The 22,204-nt window shown below is 39.8% G+C and overlaps 2 protein-coding genes across 6 annotated transcripts in view; one reads left to right on the forward strand and one right to left on the reverse strand.

Moving 5' to 3' along the window:
• Positions 1–22,204, reverse strand: part of CCDC146 (coiled-coil domain containing 146) — a 260,083-nt gene that overhangs the window by 206,853 nt on the left and 31,026 nt on the right. The gene's annotated exons all lie outside the window — the stretch shown is intronic.
• Positions 1–22,204, forward strand: part of FAM185A (family with sequence similarity 185 member A) — a 183,385-nt gene that overhangs the window by 32,564 nt on the left and 128,617 nt on the right. For all 5 annotated transcript variants that reach the window (XR_008503635.2, XM_054494975.2, XM_063667687.1 and 2 more), the window contains exon 7: positions 5,945–6,079. Coding sequence is in view for 4 of the 5 variants with exons in the window: in XM_054494975.2 (XP_054350950.1) it covers positions 5,945–6,079 (135 nt within the window). In the remaining variant the exon portion in view is untranslated. The remainder of the gene's footprint in view (positions 1–5,944; positions 6,080–22,204) is intronic.

The raw sequence follows: 22,204 nt of genomic DNA on the forward strand, positions 1-22,204 counted from the left end.
TAGCCTAACTGGGAGGCAACCCCCAGTAGGGGCAGACTGACACCTCACACGCCCAGGTACTCCTCTGAGACAAAACTTCCAGAGTAACGATCAGGCAGCAACATCTGCTGTTCACCAATATCTGCTGTTCTGCAGCCTCCGCTGCTGATACCCAGGCAAACCGGGTCTGGAGTAGACCTCCAGCAAACTCCTACAGACCTGCAGCTGAGGGTCCTGACTGTTAAAACGAAAACTAACAAACAGAAAGGACATCCACACAAAAACCCCATCTGTACGTCACCATCATCAAAGACCAAAGGTAGATAAAACCACAAAGATGGGGAAAAAACAGAGCAGAAAAACTGGAAACTCTAAAAATCAGAGCGCCTCTCCTCCTCCAAAGGAACGCAGCTCCTCACCAGTAACGGAACAAAGCTGGACGGAGAATGACTTTGACGAGTTGAGAGAAGAAGGCTTCAGACAATCAAACTACTCTGAGCTAAAGGAGGAAGTTTGAACCCAGGGCAAAGAAGTTAAAAACCTTGAAAAAAAATTAGATGAATGGCTAACTAGAATAACCAATGCAGAGAAGTCCCTAAAGGACCTGATGGAGATGAAAACCAAGGCATGAGAACTATGTGACAAATGCACAAGCCTCAGTAGCTGATTCGATCAACTGGAATAAAGGGTATCAGTGATGGAAGATGAAATGAATGAAATAAGTGAGAAGTTTAGAGAAAAAAGAATAAAAAGAAATGAACAAAACCTCCAAGAAATATGGGACTATGTGAAAAGACCAAATCTACATCTGATTGGTGTACCTGAAAGTGACGGGGAGAATGAAACCAAGTTGGAAAACACTCTGCAGGATATTATCCAGGAGAACTTCCCCAATCTAGCAAGGGAGGCCACATTCAGATTCAGGAAATACAGAGAACGCCACAAAGATACTCCTCGAGAAGAGCAACTCCAAGACACATAATTGTCAGATTCACCAAAGTTGAAATGAAGGAAAAAATGTTAAGGGCAGCCAGAGAGAAAGGTCGGGTTACCCACAAAGGGAAGCCCATCAGACTAACACCTGATCTCTCGGCAGAAACTCTACAAGCCAGAAGTGAGTGGGGGCCAATATTCAACATTCGTAAAGAAAAGAATTTTCAACCCAGAATTTCATATCCAGCCAAAGTAAGCTTCATAAATGAAGGAGAAATAAAATACTTGACAGACAAGCAAATGCTGAGAGATTTTGTCACCACCAGGTCTGCCCTAAAAGAGCTCCTGAAGGAAGCACTAAACATGGAAAGGAACAACTGGTACCAGCCACTGCAAAAACATGCCAAATTGTAAAGACCATCGAGGCTAGGAAGAAACTGCATCAACTAATGAGCAAAATAATCAGCTAACATCATAATGACAGGATCAAATTCACACATAACAATATTAACTTTAAATGTAAATGGTCTAAATGCTCCAATTAAAAGACACAGACTGGCAAATTGGATAAAGAGTCAAGACCCATCAGTGTGCTGTATTCAGGACACCCATCTCATGTGCAGAGACACACATAGGCTCAAAATAAAGGGATGGAGGAAGATCTACCAAGAAAATAGAAAACAAAAAAAGGCAGGGGTTGCAATCCTAGTCTCTGATAAAACAGACTTTAAACCAACAAAGATCAAAAGAGACAAAGAAGGCCATTACATCATGGTAAAGGGATCAATTCAACAATAAGAGATAACTATCCTAAATATATATGCACCCAATACAGGAGCACCCAGATTCATAAAGCAAGTCCTTAGAGACCTACAAAGAGACTTAGACTCCCACACAATAATAATGGGAGACTTTAACACCCCCACTGTCAGCATTAGACAGATCAACGAGACAGAAAGTTAACAAGGATATCCAGGAATTGAACTCAGCTCTGCACAAAGCAGACCTAATAGACATCTACAGAACTCTCCACCCCAAATCAACAGAATATACATTCTTCTCAGCACCACACCACACTTATTTGAAAATTGACCACTTAAGTGGGAAGTAAAGCACTCCTCAGCAAATGTAAAAGAACAGAAATTATAACAAACTGTCTCTCAGACCACAGTGCAATCAAACTAGAACTCAGGATTAAGAAACTCACTCAGAACCGCTCAACTACATGGAAACTGAACAACCTGCTCCTGAATGACTACTGGGTACATAACGAAATGAAGGCAGAAATAAAAATGTACTTTGAAACCAATGAGAACAAAGACACAAAATACCAGAATCTCTGGGACACATTCAAAGTAGTGTGTAGAGGGAAATTTATAGCACTAAATGCCCACAAGAGAAAGCAGGAAAGATCTAAAATTGACACCCTAACATCACAATTAAAAGAACTAGAGAAGCAAGAGCAAACACATTCAAAAGCTAGCAGAAGGCAAGAAATAACTAAGATCAGAGCAGAACTGAAGGAAATAGAGACACAAAAAACCCTTCAAAAAATCAGTGAATGCGGGAGCTTGTTTTTTGAAAAGATCAACAAAATTGATAGACTGCTAGCAAGACTAATAAAGAAGAAAAGAGAGAAGAATCAAATAGACGCAATAAAAAATGATAAAGGGCATATCACCACCGATCCCACAGAAATACAAACTACCATCAGAGAATACTATAAACACCTCTATGCAAATAAACTAGAAAATCTAGAAGAAATGGATAAATTCCTCAACACATATAACCTCCCAAGACTAAACCAGGAAGAAGTTGAATCTCTGAATAGACCAATAACAGGCTCTGAAATTGAGGCAATAATTAATAGCTTACCAACCAAAAAAAGTCCAGGACCAGATGGATTCACAGCCGAATTCTACCAGAGATACAAGGAGGAGCTGGTACCATTCCTTCTGAAACTATTCCAATCAATAGAAAAAGAGGGAATCCTTCCTAACTCATTTTATGAGGCCAGCATCTTCCTGATACCAAAGCCTGGCAGAGACACAACAAAAAAAGAGAATTTTAGACCAATATCCCTGATGAACATCGATGCAAAAATCCTTAATAAAATACTGGGAAACTGAATCCAGCAGCACATCAAGAAGCTTATGCACCATGATCAAGTGGGCTTCATCCCTGGGATGCAAGGCTGGTTCAACATATGCAAATCAATAAACATAATCCAGTATATAAACAGAACCAATGACAAAAACCATATGATTATCTCAATAGATGCAGAAAAGGCCTTTGACAAAATTCAACAACGTCCTTCATGCTAAAAACTCTCAATAAATTAGGTATTGATGGGACATATCTCAAAATAATAAGAGCTATCTATGACAAATCCACAGCCAATATTATACTGAATGAGCAAAAACTGGAAGTATTCCCCTTGAAAACTGGCACAAGACAGGGATGCCCTCTCTCACCACTCCTATTCAACATAGTGTTGGAAGTTCTGGCCAGGGCAATCAGGGAGGAGAAAGAAATAAAGGGTATTCAATTAGGAAAAGAGGAAGTCAAATTGTCCCTGTTTGCAGATGACATGATTGTATATCTAGAAAACCCCATCGTCTCAGCCCAAAATCTCCTTAAGCTGATAGGCAACTTCAGCAAAGTCTCAGGATACAAAATCAATGTACAAAAATCACAAGCATTCTTATACACCAATAACAGACAAACAGAGAGCCAAATCATGAGTGAACTCCCATTCACAATTGCTTCAAAGAGAATAAAATACCTAGGAATCCAACTTACAAGGGATGCCAAGGACCTCCTTCAAGGAGAACTACAAACCACTGCTCAATGAAATAAAAGAGGATACAAAGAAATGGAAGAACATTCCATGCTCATGGGTAGGAAGAATCAATATCGTGAAAATGGCCATACTGCCCAAGGTGATTTACAGATTCAATGCCATCCCCATCAAGCTACCAATGACTTTCTTCACAGAATTGGAAAAAACTACTTTAAAGTTCATATGGAACCAAAAAAGAGCCCACATTGCGAAGTCAATCCTAAGCCAAAAGAACAAAGCTGGAGGCATCATGCTACCTGACTTCAAACTATACTACAAGGCTACAGTAACCAAAACAGCATGGTACTGGTACCAAAACAGAGATATAGACCAATGGAACAGAACAGAGCCCTCAGAAATAATGCCGCATATCTACAACCATCTCATCTTTGACAAAGCTGAGAAAAACAAGCAATGGGGAAAGGATTCCCTATTTAATAAATGGTGCTGGGAAAACTGGCTAGCCATATGTAGAAAGCCGAAACTGGATCCCTTCCTTACATCTTATACAAAAATTAATTCAAGATGGATTAAAGACTTACATGTTAGACCTAAAACCATAAAATCCCTAGAAGAAAACCTAGGCAATACCATTCAGGACATAGGCATTGGCAAGGACTTCATGTCTAAACCACCAAAAGCAATGGCAACAAAAGCCAAAATTGACAAATGGATGTAATTAAACTAAAGAGCTTCTGCACAGCAAAAGAAACTACCATCAGAGTGAACAGGCAACCTACAGAATGGGAGAAATTTTTTGCAATCTACTCATCTGACAAAGGGCTAATATCCAGAATCTACAATGAACTCAAACAAATTTACAAGAAAAAAACAAACAGCCCCATCAAAAGGTGGGTGAAAGATATGAACAGACACTTCTCAAAAGAAGACATTTATGCAGCCAAAAGTCACATGAAAAAATGCTCATCATCACTGGCCATCAGAGAAATGCAAATCAAAACCACAATGAGATATCTCACACCAGTTAGAATGGCAATCATTAAAGTGTCAGGAAACAACAGGTGCTGGAGAGGATGTGGAGAAATAGGAACACTTTTACACTGTTGGTGGGACTGTAAGCTAGTTCTACCATTGTGGAAGTCAGTGTAGCGATTCCTCAGGGATCTTGAACTAGAACTAGAAATACCATTTGACCCAGCCATCCCATTACTGGGTATATACCCAAAGGATTATAAATCATGGTGCTATAAAGATGCACACATGTGCAATAAACATGCACACATATGTTTATTGTGGCACTATTCACAATAGCAAAGACTTGGAACCAACCCAAATGTCCAACAGTGATAGACTGGATTAAGAAAATGTGGCACATTTACACCATGGGATACTATGCAGCCATAAAAAAGAATGAGTTCATGTCCTTTGTGGGGACATGGATGAAGCTGGAAACCATCATTCTCAGCAAACTATCGCAAGGACAAAAAACCAAACACCACATGTTCTCACTCACAGGTGGGAGTTGAACAATGAGAACACATGGACACAGGAAGGGGAACATCACACACCTGTTGTGTGTGGGGGAAGGGGGGAGGGATAGCATTAGGAGATATACCTAACATTAAATGACGAGTTAATGGGTGCAGCACACCAACATGGCACATGTATACATATGTAACTAACCTGCACATTGTTCACATGTACCCTAAAACTTAAAGTGTAATAAAAAAAAAAAGCATGGGCTTTGTAATTATTGAGCTGAGTCTGGGTTCCAGCACTAGCACTAGTGGGAACTTGAGCAAGTTCTTATCTGTAAAATCGGGGTGATAATAATACATCATAAAGTTAATATGGGGATTAAAACATAATGTAATTAGGGGTCTGGCTCATATTAGATGCTCAATGGTAAATCCTATCTATAAGCTACATGTGTAGTAAATTACTCACTTTCTGGTGTTGGATGAGCTGTGTAGGACTATCGGCAAAAGAAGAACTAGTAGTTAATAATGTGCTAATAACCCATATTCTTGACAGACGTTACTGTGAATGCCTTGAGAGTAAGGAAACTTTGGGCACCTGGGAATAAGGAAAAGGTTTAAATAAATACTGTACGCTGAGGAGTAAAAACAGTGTCCCAGGGGCAATGCTACCCTTTCAGTCAAATTTATAATAGACTCTGGTACTTTTGATTTCTTTATATTACTAAGTTCTCCATTATATTTATTACAGGTTCTATTATTGTCAAGGTCCCATCTTCACTTCAAGCTCATTTGCAGTTATCAGGGAAAGAGGTTGATGTGAACTCAGAAGTCCATGTTCAGGAAATGGCTGAAGCTCGTAAAGATGATGTTGTAACAGTGACTGGTAAGGAGGCTGCATTTTGCTCTGTCAGATGAATAGCCATTCTCCATACATAAGTAGAAATGTGGTACACTTAACAGAAATTTTAGCTTTTTTATATTTTTCCATCATTACGTCCTCATGTTTGACATCTTTTTTTCTTCTAGTTGCTTATCATTAATATGATGCAGACATTTTGTTTAAAAAGACCTCATTAAATCATTTAGGAACACTCATTTGTCCTGTCATTGGGTAAAATTGATTTTTAAATTTTCTAGAAGACCTGCTTTCTAATTCTTGAACTTAAAAATAAACTGAATACATATATTATAATGCAAAATTTAAAACTCACTTCGTATGACTGGAGTAAATCGGAATTTTGTTTGGTATGTACATTTTAAACTTGCTCTTTCAGAACAACAAATTCTTAGTCCCACAAATGTGAATCATTTTTGTACATTTTTCATTATATTTGGCTACACTGGTGGCTGATACTATTTTTTTAAGGTTTGTCATTGGTTGTTTTTTTTTGTTTTGTTTTGCTTTTTGAGACAGAGTCTTGCTCTATTGCCCATACTGGAGTGCAGTGATGTAACCTTGGCTCACTGCAACCTCCGCCTCCCGGGTTCAAACGATCTGCTGCCTCACCCTCCTGAGTAGCTGGGACTACAGGCGTGCGCCACCATGCCCGGCTAATTTTTTTTGTATTTTTAATAGAGACAGGGTTTCGCCATGTTGGCCAGGCTGCTCTCAAATTCCTGACCTCAGGTGATCAGCCCACCTCGGCCTCCCAAAGTGCTGGGATTACAGGCATGAGCCACTGCGCCTGGCCAAGGTTTGTTGTTTTAATGAATAAAAAAATTAATGCTGGTGAAGTTTTCCTTTAAATTTTACCAGAATGGCATCAAGGAGGACATTGCAATTAGACCGTGTATAGGGATGAATGCTACAAGCTAAACCCATGAGATGCCGACTAGAAAAAGGAAGAATTGGGGAGTAGGGGAGGGTGGTCTTCATAAGATCAAATTTCAGTTTTAGGTATTCATGTTATACGTCATGAAAATTAAGAAAGTTGTCTGTTAAAATTCATAGAATATTAACAAAAAACATAACAGGAATAAAAATAATACCTATACACTCCCAGATATAACTGCATGCTGCCTAATGGGCAAACTCATAGTTATGTGGCGAAAATTTGATGAAAATCTAAGTACAGTCATGTGTCACTTAATGACAGAGATACATTCTGAGAAATGTGTTATTAGGCAATTTTGTTGTCATGTGAACATTATAGAGTGAACCTATACAAACCTAGATGGTACAGCCTACTACACACCGAGGCTGTGTAGTAGCCTATTGTTCCTAGGCTACACCCTGTACAGCAGGCTACTGTACTGAAAACTGTAGGCAATTGTAACACAATGGTATTTGTATATCTATATATAGAAAAGGTACAGTAAAAATATGGTATAAAAGATAAAACATGGTATGCCTGTATAGGGCACTTACCGTAAGTGGAGCTTGCAGGACTGGAAGTTGCTCTGAGTGAGTCAGTATGATGAGTGGTGAGTGCATGTGAAGGCCTAGGACATTACTACTATAGACTTTATAAACACTGTACAGTTAGGCTACACTGAATTTATTTTTAAGTTTCTTCAATAATAAATTAGCCTTAGTTTACTGTAACTTTTTTACTTTATTTATTCTAGAGACAGCTGCTTTCTCTGTTGCATAGACTGGAGTGCAATTATAGCTCACTATAAACTCAAACTCTGGGCTCAAGTGATCCTTCTGCCTCAGCCTCCCTAGTAGCTAGGTTACAGGTGTGTACTACCATGCCAGCTAATTTTTAAAAAGTTTTTAGCAGAGACAAGGCCTTGCTATGTTTCCCAGGCTTGTCTTCAGCTCCTGGCCTTAAGTGATCCTCCCGCCTCAACTTCCCAAAGAACATTTTACTTTATAAACTTACATTTTTAAAAATTTTTTGAGGCTGGGCGCGGTGGCTGTAATCCCAGCCTGTAATCCCAGCACTTTGGGAGTCCAAGGCAGGCAGATTGTTTGAGGTCAGGAGTTCGAGACCAGCCTGACCAACATAGTGAAACCCCCGTCTCTACTAAAATACAAAAATTAGCCGGGCGTGGTGGCGGGCGCCTGTAATCTCAGCTACTCGGGAGGCTGAGGAAAAAGAATCCCTTGAACCCAGGAGGCAGAGGGTGCAATGAGCCAAGATCGCACCACTGCACTCCAGTCTGAGCAACAGAGCGAGACTCCCTCTCAGAAAAAAATAAAATAAAAAACTTTTTGACTCTTTTGTAATAATACTTAGCTTGAAACACAAACACATTTTACAGCTGTAGAGATATACTTGTCTGTCTTTATTCTGTAAGCTTTTTTCTGTTTTTAAAATTGTTAATTTTTTTTTATTTTACTTTTTAAACTTTGTTAAAAACGAAGACACAAACACACACATTAGTCTAGGCCTTTACTGGGTCAAGAACGTCAATATCACTTTCACCTCCACATCTTGTCCCACTGAAAGGCCTTCAGGGGCAATAACACACATGGAGCTGTCATCTCCTGTGATGATAATGCCTTCTTCTGGAATACTTCCTGAAGGACCTGCCTGAGGCTGTTGTATCATAACTTTTTTTTTTTTAATAAGCAGAAGATATACACTCTAACGATAAAAAGTATAGTAAATACGTAAATCAGTAACACGGTCATTTATTCTCATTATCAAGTATTATGAACTACACATAACATATGTGCCATACTTTTTTATGACAGTGGAGTGGGTTTGTTTACACCAGCATCACCACAAATGCGGGTAGTGCGTTGCGTTTAAACGACCATTAGGATGGCTACGAAGTCACTAGGTGATAGGAGTTTTTTACCTCTATTATAATCTTATGGGACAACCATCATTTCTGTAGTTCATCGTTGACTGAAACATTGTTATGCAGTGTGTGACTGGATATCAAATATAGTGAGAATCAACTTGTGATCTAATGTCCTGAATTTGATAAGGAGCCAAGAGAGTTACCTATTTTTGGTCCCAATAATCTAAAACAATAATACAAGTTTGTTTAACTGTGCTCTGAATCATAGCATAACCAAAATTATTTGCATATGTAAGCATGTTTGAATTATAAGCTAAAGCTATTTTGTCATATTTTTATTCATTTATTCATAGAATCATATGCCTTTCTAAAATTTAGATTTAGTTTTAAAACTATTCTCATGACTTCAGTCATTATTTCTATGTACATAACTTCCAAGTCAATATATGCAGACCTGATCTCTATTGTTCTTGTACATTTCTATTCCACTAAACCAGTGCCACCTAAAACTTAATGTTTAAAAACAAAATTATCTTTCCCTAGCCTACCTCCTCCTTCTCCTGTCTTCTCTATTTTTCTTTATTTGCTCAGTTACTCAACAAATGTTTGAGTCAACACTGCCAGAAACTAGGAGTGCAAGGATAATATAAAGCATGGTCTCACTGCCTTCTGAGGAGCTTACATTCTAGTGAGGAAAGGCAAACCAGAGAATACAGTACAGTGGGATCAACGTTATTATAAATGTATGTACATTGTACTGTGAGAACACAGGGGTGAGGAAGTGAGAGAAGTCAAACATGGCCAAAGTATAGAGAGTAAAGGGGAAAGTGGCATAAAAGTAGGCTGGAGAGTTTGGGAGAGGTCAGATCATATGGGACAGTTTGGATTTTATATTAAGAGCATTGGGAAGCCCTTGGAAGGTTTTAACTTGGGGTTCACATAATCAGATTTGAGTGTTAGAAAGATCACTCTGAATGTTGAGTGGGGATAGATGAGAAAGAACAATGGTGGATGAAGGGTTAAAAAACGACTTTTGCTTTTTAGGAGGTTACTGCAGTAATTCAGCAGAAGGAGTACAGGGTCCTGGACTCCATAGTGAGCTATCTTAAACTCAGCAAATAAATAGGCCTTCAGTAACTTTTGCTTGAAGCTAAAGACGAATGAATGCTATGAGGAAGATGCATGCTTACCTCATTGGTTATTATGAAGCGCCTTAGCTTATTGAGTTCTTTTTGTGTGTTACTTGTTATTATGGCTTATATTCCGGCCCCACCTCCTGAACCAGGAAGGGCCAAATCGCAGAATGATGAGTTTATTTCCTGTTCACAGTGGAAGAATCTAGGTACTGATCCAGCATCATTTTGCAGAGTAGCACAGACTATCCTATGAGGCTGGTCCCCAGATGGATCTGTATGTTGTCTCTGATAGCAAATTAAATCCATTAAAGTAATAATGCAACAGGACCTCAGGTAAAGAGAGCAGCAGTCTCTGGAGGGAGCTGTGAGTATGAACAGGTGATTGGGTTTAAGAGAAACTTCCATATTTCATTTTGGTTTTAAAACTGTTTGGTACCCAGTCAGCCACAGGCCTTATGTATCAACTGGATGAAATAATTTAAGAGGCCTAGAAAATCAGGGCAGATTGCTTTTTTCTGTGGAGATTTCCAATCTGAAACCAAATTTTGGAAATAATGAGCAGCTTTATATGTGAGCTATTATTATAGGCAGCTGAGCTCAGCTCATCTTGGCCTTCCTCATAGAGCCCATGAGGGATAAAAATAGAAATACTCTTATTGCGAAGAGCCTGGATTTTATCTGCAGCATGACTTCTGGATAATCTCTGCAAGAAGCCATGCCAGTAAAATTATTCCCTTAGGTTCCGGCTTCCCACAGGGTTTTGATGTGTCAGCTCTATAATTATTTATTTGATTTCCTGCTCAATGGTTTCCTTTGCTATTGCTGTCACTGATAAATAACTCAGGTGTATAATTCCTACCATGATTTACACGTATTATGTGCTATTCTGAGGTCAAAAGGAAACCTGAGACTCTCAGGCTGAAACATTTACCTACTAAAAAGCTATGCACAAGTGTGTATTGGGGCTGCATTCTCTAATCTTTATGAGAGTCTTGATTCTAAGTTTTGTCCTCTACCCATGTGTGGCAAATTTAACATGTTGTGAGTGGCTTAGGTAAGATGCTTCTAATAAGTTGGCTTCTCTATTAGGTTTTAGACTTGTTTCATCAACTTAGATATGAAACTTGACTGTGGTAAACATCAAGTCTCCAAGCCCAGGTATGCATGTGGTACAAAGTCCTTTGGTCTTTACAACTCCACAATTTAGATGTTTAAATGTTCAAAGAATATTAGAGGTAAAGTGTGTTGCCAGTGAACGAATTGGTGTTTGTCATTGTCTGGATAGTAGGGAAGCTAGCACTACTGGGTTTACCTCATTTTAGTAAAACTGGAAATATAAAGCATATACAACATAAATTCATTTGGGATAAAAATAAACCACCAAGTCAGGAAAGAGTTCTTAGCTTGTCTAAAGGACAGAGGGTAATAACATACAATGGAATTGTTATTTATTTTATTATTATTATACTTTAAGTTTTAGGGTACATGTGCACAATGTGCAGGTTAGTTACATATGTATACATGTGCCATGCTGGTGTGCTGCACCCATTAACTCGTCATTTAGCATTAGGTAAATCTCCTAATGCTATCCCTCCCCCCTCCCCCCACCCCACAACACTCCCCAGAGTGTGATGTTCCCCTTCCTGTGTCCATGTGTTCTCATTGTTCAATTCCCACCTATGAGTGAGAATATGCGGTGTTTGGTTTTTTGTACTTCCGATAGTTTACTGGAATGATGATTTCCAATTTCATCCGTGTCCCTACAAAGGACATGAACTCATGATTTTTTATGGCTGCATAGTATTCCATGGTGTATATGTGCCACATTTTCTTAATGCAGTCTATCATTGTTGGACATTTGGGTTGGTTCCAAGTCTTTGCTATTGTGAATAGTACTGCAATAAACATATGTGTGCATGTGTCTTTATAGCAGCATGATTTATAGTCCTTTGGGTATATACCCACTAATGGGATGGCTGGGTCAAATGGTATTTCTAGTTCTAGATCCCTGAGGAATCGCCACACTGACTTCCACAAGGGTTGAACTAGTTTACAGTCCCACAAACAGTGTAAAAGTGTTCCTATTTCTCCACATCCTCTCCAGCACCTGTTGTTTCCTGACTTTTTAATGACTGCCATTCTAACTGGTGTGAGATGGTATCTCACTGTGGTTTTGATTTGCATTTCTCTGATGGCCAGTGACGGTGAGCATTTTTTCATGTGTTTTTTGGCTGCATAAATGTCTTCTTTTGAGAAGTGTCTGTTCATGTTCTTCGCCCACTTTTTGATGGGGTTGTTTGTTTTCTTCTTGTAAATTTGATTGAGTTCACTGTAGATTCTGCATATTAGCCCTTTGTCAGATGAGTAGGCTGCAAAACTTTTCTCCCATTTTGTAGGTTGCCTGTTCACTCTGATAGTAGTTTCTTTTGCTGTGCAGAAGCTCTTGAGTTTAATTAGATCCCATTTGTCAATTTTGGCTTTTGTTGCCATTGCTTTTGGTGGTTTAGACATGAAGTCCTTGCCTATGCCTATGTCCTGAATGGTAATGCCTAGGTTTTCTTCTAGGGTTTTTATGGTTTTAGGTCTAACGTTTAAGTCTTTAATCCATCTTGAATTAATTTTTGTATAAGGTGTAAGGAAGGGATCCAGTTTCAGCTTTCTCCATATGGCTAGCCAGTTTTCCCAGCACCATTTATTAAATAGGGAATCCTTTCCCCATTGCTTGTTTTTCTCAGGTTTGTCAAAGATCAGATAGTTGTAGATATGCGGCGCTATTTCTGAGGGCTCTGTTCTGTTCCATCGATCTATATCTCTGTTTTGGTACCAGTACCATGCTGTCTTGGTTACTGTAGCCTTGTAGTATAATTTGAAGTTTTGTTCTTTTGGCTTTGTTCTTTTGGCTTAGGATTGACTTGGCGATGTGGGCTCCTTTTTGGTTCCATATGAACTTTAAAGTAGTTTTTTCCAATTCTGTGAAGAAAGTCATTGGTAGTTTGATGGGGATGGCATTGAATCTATAAATTACCTTGGGCAGTATGGCCATTTTCACCATATTGATTCTTTCTACCCAAGAGCATGGAATGTTCTTCCATTTCTTTGTATCCTCTTTTATTTCATTGAGCAGTGGTTTGTAGTTCTCCTTGAAGAGGTCCTTCACGTCCCTTGTAAGTTGGATTCCTACGTATTTTATTCTCTTTGAAGCAATTGTGAATGGGAGTTCACTCATGATTTGGCTCTCTGTTTGTCTGTTATTGGTGTATAAGAATGCTTGTGATTTTTGTACATTGATTTTGTATCCTGAGACTTTGCTGAAGTTGCTTATCAGCTTAAGGAGATTTTGGGCTGAGACAACGGGGTTTTCTAGATATACAATCATGTCATCTGCAAACAGGGACAATTTGACTTCCTCTTTTCCTAATTGAATACCCTTTATTTCCTTCTCCTGCCTAATTGCCCTGGCCAGAACTTCCAACACTATGTTGAATAGGAGTGGTGAGAGAGGGCATCCCTGTCTTGTGCCAGTTTTCAAAGGGAATGCTTCCAGTTTTTGCCCATTCAGTATGATATTGGCTGTGGGTTTGTCATAGATAGCTCTTATTATTTTGAGATATGTCCCATCAATACCTAATTTATTGAGAGTTTTTAGCATGAAAGGTTGTTGAATTTTGTCAAAGGCCTTTTCTGCACCTATTGAGATAATCATGTGGTTTTTGTCTTCGGTTCTGTTTATATGCTGGATTACATTTATTGATTTGCGTATATTGAACCAGCCTTGCATCCCAGGGATGAAGCCCACTTGATCATGGTGGATAAGCTTTTTGATGTGCTGCTGCATTCCGTTTGCCAGTATTTTATTGAGGATTTTTGCATCAATGTTCATCAAGGATATTGGTCTAAAATTTTCTTTTTTTGTTGTGTCTCTGCCCGGCTTTGGTATCAGGATGGTGCTGGCCTCATAAAATGAGTTAGGAAGGATTCCCTCTTTTTCTATTGATTGGAATAGTTTCAGAAGGAATGGTACCAGTTCCTCCTTGTACCTCTGGTAGAATTCGGCTATGAATCCATCTGGTCCTGGACTCTTTTTGGTTGGTAAGCTATTGATTATTGCCACAATTTCAGAGCCTGTTATTGGTCTATTCAGAGATTCAACTTCTTCCTGGTTTGGTCTTGGGAGGGTGTATGTGTCGAGGAATTTATCCGTTTCTTCTAGATTTTCTAGTTTATTTGCATAGAGGTGTTTGTAGTATTCTCTGATGGTAGTTTGTATTTCTGTGGGATCAGTGGTGATATCCCCTTTATCATTTTTTATTGTGTCTATTGGATTCTTCTCTCTTTTCTTCTTTATTAGTCTTGCTAGCGGTCTATCAATTTTGTTGATCCTTTCAAAAAACCAGCTCCTGGATTCATTAATTTTTTGAAGGGTTTTTTGTGTCTCTATTTCTTTCAGTTCTTCTCTGATTTTAGTTATTTCTTGCCTTCTGCTAGCTTTTGAATGTGTTTGCTCCTGCTTTTCTAGTTCTTTTAATTGTGATGTTAGGGTGTCAATTTTGGATCTTTCCTGCTTTCTCTTGTGGGCATTTAGTGCTATAAATTTCCCTCTACACACTGCTTAGAATGCATCCCAGAGATTCTGGTATGTTGTGTCTTGGTTCTCGTTGGTTTCAAAGAACATCTTTATTTCTGCCTTCATTTCGTTATGTACTCAGTAGTCATTCAGGAGCAGGTTGTTCAGTTTCCATGTAGTTGAGCAGTTTTGAGTGAGTTTCTTAATCCTGAGTTCTAGTTTGATTGCACTGTGGTCTGAGAGACAGTTTGTTATAATTTCTGATCTTTTACATTTGCTGAGGAGAGCTTTACTTCCAAGTATGTGTTCAATTTTGGAATAGGTGCGGTGTGGTGCTGAAAAAAATGTATATTCTGTTGATTTGGAGTGGAGAGTTCTGTAGATGTCTATTAGGTCTGCTTGGTGCAGAGCTGAGTTCAATTCCTGGATATCCTTGTTAACTTTTTGTCTTGCTGATCTTTCTAATGTTGACAGTGGGGTGTTAAAGTCTCCCATTATTATTATGTGGGAATCTAAGTCTCTTTGTAGGTCACTCAGGACTTGCTTTATGAATCTGGGTGTTCCTGTATTGGGTGCATATATATTTAGGATAGTTATCTCTTCTTGTTGAATTGATCCCTTTACCATGATGTAATGGCCTTCTTTGTCTCTTTTGATCTTTGTTGGTTTAAAGTCTGTATTATCAGAGACTAGGATTGCAACCCCTGCCTTTTTTTGTTTTCCATTTGCTTGGTAGATCTTCCTCCATCCCTTTATTTTGATCCTATGTGTGTCTCTGCACGTGAGATGGGTTTCCTGAATACAGCACACTGATGGGGTCTTGACTCTTCATCCAATTTGCCAGTCTGTGTCTTTTAATTGGAGCATTTAGTCTATTTACATTTAAAGTTAATATTGTTATGTGTGAATTTGATCCTGTCATTATGATGTTAGCTGATTATTTTGCTCGTTGGTTGATGCAGTTTCTTCTTAGCCTCAATGGTCTTTACAATTTGGAATGATTTTGCAGCGGCTGATACCGGTTGTTCCTTTCCATGTTTAGTGCTTCCTTCAGGAGCTCTTTTAGGGCAGGCCTGGTGGTGACAAAATCTCTCAGCATTTGCTTGTCTGTCAAGTATTTTATGTCTCCTTCACTTATGAAGCTTAGTTTGGATGGATATGAAATTCTGCGTTGAAAATTCTTTTCTTTAAGAATGTTGAATATTGGCCCCCACTCTCTTCTGGCTGGTAGAGTTTCTGCTGAGAGATCAGCTGTTAGTCTGATGGGCTTCCCTTTGTGGGTAACCCGACCTTTCTCTCTGGCTGCCCTTAACATTTTTTCCTTCATTTCAACTTTGGTGAATCTGACAATTATGTGTCTTGGAGTTGCTCTTCTCGAGGAGTATCTTTGTGGTGTTCTCTGTATTTCTTGAATCTGAATGTTGGCCTCCCTTGCTAGATTGGGGAAGTTCTCCTGGATAATATCCTGCAGAGCGTTTTCCAACTTGGTTCCATTCTCCCCGTCACTTTCAGGTACACCAATCAGACGTAGATTTGGTCTTTTCACATAGTCCCATATTTCTTGGAGGGTTTGTTCATTTCTTTTTCTTCTTTTTTCTCTCAACTTCCCTTCTTGCTTCATTTCATTCATTTCATCTTCTGTCACTGGTACCCTTTCTTCCAGTTGGTCGCATCGGCTCCTGAGGCTTCTGCATTCTTCACGTAGTTCTCGAGCCTTGGCTTTCAGCTCCATCAGCTCCTTTAAGCACTTCTCTGTATTAGTTATTCTAGTTATACATTCATCTAAATTTTTTTCAAAGTTTTTAACTTCTTTGCCTTTGGTTTGAATTTCCTCCTATAGCTTGGAGTAGTTTGATCTTCTGAAGCCTTCTTCTCTCAACTCGTCAAAGTCATTCTCTGTCCAGCTTTGTTCTGTTGCTGGTGAAGAACTGCGTTCCTTTGGAGGAGGAAAGGCGCTCTGCTTTTTAGAGTTTCCAGTTTTTCTGCTCTGTTTTTTCCCCATCTTTGCGGTTTTATCTACTTTTGGTCTTTGATGATGGTGATGTACAGATGGGTTTTTGGTGTGGATGTCCTTTCTGTTTGTTAGTTTTCCTTCTAACAGTCAGGACCCTCAGCTGCAGGTCTGTTGGAGTTTGCTATAGGTCCACTCCAGACCCTGTTTGCCTGTGTACCAGCAGCGGTGGCTGCAGAAGAGCGGATTTTCGTGAACCGTGAATGCTGCTGTCTGATCATTCCTCTGGAAGTTTTGTCTCAGAGGAGTACCCGGCCATGTGAGGTGTCAGTCTGCCCCTACTGGGGGATGCCTCCCAGTTAGGCTGCTCGGGGGTCAGGGGTCAGGGACCCACTTGAGGACGCAGTCTGCCTGTTCTCAGATCTCCAGCTGCGTGCTGGGAGAACCACTGCTCTCTTCAAAGCTGTCAGATAGGGACATTTAAGTCTGCAGAGGTTACTGCTGTCTTTTTGTTTGTCTGTGCCCTGCCCCCAGAGGTGGAGCCTACAGAGGCAGGCAGGCCTCCTTGAGCTGTGGTGGGTTCCACCCAGTTCGAGTTTCCTGGCTGCTTTGTTTACTTAAGCAAGCCTGGGCAATGGCGGGCGCCCCTCCCCCAGCCTTGCTGCTGCCTTGCAGTTTGATCTCAGACTGCTATGCTAGCAATCAGCGAGACTCCGTGGGCGTAGGACCCTCTGAGCCAGGTGCGGGATATAATCTCCTGGTGCGCCGTTTTTTAAGCCCGTTGGAAAAGCGCAGTATTAGGGTGGGAGTGACCCGATTTTCCAGGTGCCGTCTGTCACCCCTTTCTTTGACTAGGAAAGGGAACTCCCTGACCCCTTGCGTTTCCCGAGTGAGGCAATGCCTCGCCCTGCTTCGGCTCCCACATGGTGCACTGCACTCACTGTCCTGCGCCCACTGTCTGGCACTCCCTAGTGAGATGAACCCGGTACCTCAGATGGAAATGCAGAAATCATGCGTCTTCTGCGTCGCTCACACTGGGAGCTATAGACCAGAGCTGTTCCTATTTGGCCATCTCGGCTGCCCTCGTAATTGTTATTTATAATGGAATACTCGTTCATGGGTTGGAAAAGAGGTTGAAATGGGACTAAGCTCATAAGATGCCACTTTAAAAATCTAGAGACACTGTTTTCTCTCCAAATCGGGAAAAATCCAGTCTTTTGATATGACTGACTCTTGGAAATAGCTCTGATTTTAGAACCCACTAAAGTTTTTGGTTTTTCAAAGCTTATAGCACATGAATTTGTCAGCAATGTATATATATTTCAGGACCACATGGAAGAAATTCAATAACAGAATGAAGAATGCTCTAAGGCTTATAGCTATCTGCTTAAAAGTACTTTGACAGGGAGTTAATGTAGGAACTGTTTTCAAGTCATAGTGCTTTTATGGTGATTTTTTTTTTTTTTTTTTTTGAGACGGAGTCTCTCTCTATCACCCAGGCTGGAGTGCAGTGGCGCCATCTCGGCTCACTGCAACCTCTGCCTCCCGGGTTCCAGCCGTTCTTCTGCCTAAGCCTCCTGAGTAGCTGGGACTACAGGCGCCCACCACCATGCCCGGCTAATTTTGATATTTTTAGTAGAGACAGGGTTTCACCATATTGGCCAGGCTGGTCTCACCTCCTGACCTCGTGATCCGCCCACCTCGGCCTCCCAAAGTGCTGGGATTACAGGCTTGAGCCACTGCACCCGGCCGCTTTTATGGTGTTTTTATTTCCCCACCTTTTTGTTAAAGAGTAAGATCTTAAGAGTATCATGGGTAATCAGAGGTCTATGTTGTTAATGTTTGCCCCAAAAAAGAAGATCAGGTTTTCTTTCCATTCATCTGCAAACTTTATCTGTAAACACCATATAGTAAATATGTTAGACTAAGCAGATTACATATGGACTCTGTTGCATATATTTTTTTGTTTTTAAATAACCCTTTAAAAATGTAAAAGCCCGGCCGGTCACGGTGGCTCACACCTGTAATCCCAGCACTTTGGGAGGCCGAGGTGGGTGGATCACCTAAGGTCAGGAGTTAGAGACCAGCCTGGCCAACATGGCGAAACCCTGTCTCTACCAAATATACAAAATTAGCTGGGCGTGGTGGCGAATGCCTGAAATCCCAGCTACTCAGGAGGCTAAGGCAGGGAGAATTGCTTGAACCCAGGGGCAGAGATTGCAGTGAGCCGAGATCATGCCACTGGACTCCAGCCTGGGTGATAGAGAGAGACTCCATCTCAAAAAAAAAAGAAGTAAAAGCCCTTCTTAGCTTTCAGGGCATACAAAAACAGGCCCCTGGCCAGATTTGGCCTGTGAGCTATAGTTTGCTGATCCCTAGGCTAGAGTTCAAAGTGCAGGCCCCAATCTTACAGCATTATGAGTTCTGTTTGTGATGCCTGTGGGGTTTTGTTTTATTATTGTCTTTGTATTTATTTTGGTCATTCAAGAAATATTAAACCATAGCCAAATCCTTATCCTAAGTGAACTATCCCCAGTAGTGAAGAAAACATGATTCATGCACACAAAAGTTTAATCTTGTAATTTTTAAGAAACAGGGCAACCACAGAAGATATATGATGGCAAATAAATACATAAAAAGATATTTACCATCACTAGCCATTAGGGAAATGCACTTTAAAACCAGAATAAAATACTACATACTTACTAGAATGGCAAAAATTAAAAATACTGATTATTCAAATGCTGGCAAGTGTGCAGAGAAACTGGATCTCTTCTACATTACTAGTGGGAATGTAAAATGATACAGCTACTGTATAATTCAGTCTGGCAGTTTCTTAAAAAAATAGAAAAAAAAAGAAACTACCATTAATCACCTAGCATTTATATTCCTGGGCATTTATCCTGAGGAAATGTAACTTATCTTCACACAAAAACCTGTACACAAATGTTCACAGCTTTATTTGTAATAGCCAAAAACTGGAAATGACTTAAATATCCTTCCATGACTGACTGTTCATATGACTCATGGTATGTCCACATAAGGTAATTCACCAACAAAGGGAACAATCTGTTGATGTAAACAACTTGAAGGGAATTTAAGGGCATTATTCTGAGTGAAAAAAGCCAATCTCAAAATGGTCCATACTCTACGATTCCATTTATATAACATTCTTGAAACGACAAAATTAAAGATGTAGAGAATAGACAAGTGGTTGCCATAGGTTAGGGAAGGAGAAGGAGAGTATGACTTTAAAGGGACATGACAAGGGACTTCCTTTGTAGTGACAGAACAGTTCCATATCTTGATTAAAATGATGGGTTATATATGAATCTACATATGTGATACCTAAAATGTCATGAGTATATATACAAAGACATACCCAAAAAATGAATGCATGTAAAAACTGGTGAAATCTGAGTAAGGTCTATAGTCCAGTTAATTTGCCAGCTAATTTCCTGGTTTTGATAGTGCAGTATAGTTACAGAAGCTGTCACTATTAGGGGAACTGAGTGATGGGTATGCAGAACCTCTCTACTGTTTTTGTAACTTCTTGTGAGTATGAAATTATTTCAAAATAAGTTTAAAAAGAGGGTGGAAAGAAGTCAGGGAGAGGGAGAAAGAGAAATAATGAAGTCTTCTGGGCAGGATGGAGTTAAAGGGTCTGACTTACCTTCCTACCTGAAACAATGACAAAAAAAATTAAAAATTAAGCAGATACAGGAAACAAAAAAGATGAGTCTTGCTTACTGCCTTGAGAGAGTCTCCAGGCTCCAGTACAGGAAAACGGAATTGCTCTGGAGTCTAGAACACTCCCTGAGTTAGGGAGATCAAGATGAGAGTCGATAAAGATCAAGACAGGGTTCATAAGACAAAGTACCAGAGGGAATAGAACCTGGTGCTCACACAGGTCCAGGAATAATGCCTGTTCTTCCCACCAGACTGGAAAGAAAATCATAACTCATGGGGCATTGGGTAGAGCATTTAGTAGTAGGAAACAATTAGTCTTAGGCTGAGCACCACTCTATAATTGCCTAACAAATTATAAAAGCAAGAGATGAAAGGCTTAAACTATTTCCAAGTAACTTAACTGCGTCCTTGAGCAAAGCTCAAGATTTACAGGAATACAAAAATATCCAGCACTCAACAAAGTAAAATTCACAATGTTGTAACCCACCCAACAGGTTCACCTTGCCCACTGCCTAGAAAGAGCCAACTTATCAAGACAGGGGAATTGCAGTAGAGAAAGAGAAATTCACTCAGAGCTGGCTATGCAGGAGACCAGTTTTATTATTACTTAAATCAGTCTCCCTGAGAATCTGACGATCTGAGTTTTTAAGGATAATTTGATGGGGGGCCAGTGAGTTAGGAGTTTTGATTAGTCAGTCTGAGATGAAATCATAGGGAGTCAGAGCTGTCCTTTTGTGCTGAGTCAGTTCCTGACTGGGGGCCACAAGATCAGATGAGCCAGTTTATCAATCTGGGTTATGCCAGCCGATCGACTGAGTTTAGGGTCTGCAAAATATCTCAAGCACTGATCTTAGGTTTTACAATAGTGGTGTTATCCACAGGAGCAATTTGGGGAGGTTTAGAATCTTGCAGCTTCTAGCTGCATGACTCCTAAACCACAATTTCTAATCTTTTGGCTGATTTGTTGTCCTGAAAAGGGAGTCTAGTCCCCAGGCAGGCAGGGAGTTTGTTTGGGAAATGGCTGTTATTGTCTTAGTTTCAAAGCTAAACTATAAACTAAGTTCCTCCCAAAAGTTAGTTCAGCCTGTACCTAGAAATGAACAAGGACAGCTTGGTGATTAGAAGCAAGATGGAGCTGGTTATGTCAGATCTCTTTCACTGTAATAATTTTCTCAGTTATGATTTTTGCAGAGGTGGTTTCAATGTCTAGCATTGAATCAAAGATTATCAGACATGCAAAGGGCAAAAAAACCCATGAGTTATAATGAAGAGAATAATTGAAACTAACCCAAAACTGACACAGATGACCGAACTAGCAGAGAAGGAAAATAAAAGTTATTATAACTGTATTGCACTTATTCAAACACTTAAGACATGGAAGATATAAAAAGAAGACCAAAATTGAATTTCTATAAATGAAAACTACAATGTCTGAGATGAAAAATACAATGGATGGGATTAGACATTGCAGAAGAAAAGATTTGAGGAAGAAACTATTACGATTATTTTTTGGGAAGAACTGATTAATTGTATACTTCCTCAGTACACTCTTGCCTAGAGTACTGTTGACTTTATTATTATTGCAAGTATTTGAGAGAAAATTTAGTGGATAGGCATCATTAAAACTAGCTCAAAAATATTTTTTTATCTGGAAGATTTCTTGTCAAGGTATCTTGGGTTACACTTTTGTTGAGAGAAGATTGTAAAAAGTTAAAGAACGTTGAGGCTGGGCACTGTGGTGCACGCCTGTATTCCCAGCACTTTGGGAGGCCGAGGCGGGCAGATCATGAGGTCAGAAGATAGAGACCATACTGGGTAACATGGTGAAACCCCATTTCTACTGAAAATACAAAAAAATTAGCTGGGCGTGGTGGCACGCGGCTGTAGTCCCAGCTACTCAGGAGGCTGAGGCAGGAGAATCATTTGAACCTAGGAGGTGGAGGTTGCAGTAAGCTGAGATCGCACCAC

This window comes from Pongo pygmaeus, chromosome 6 (assembly GCF_028885625.2).
Source record: "Pongo pygmaeus isolate AG05252 chromosome 6, NHGRI_mPonPyg2-v2.0_pri, whole genome shotgun sequence".
In the NCBI taxonomy this organism is placed as follows: Eukaryota; Metazoa; Chordata; class Mammalia; order Primates; family Hominidae; genus Pongo; species Pongo pygmaeus.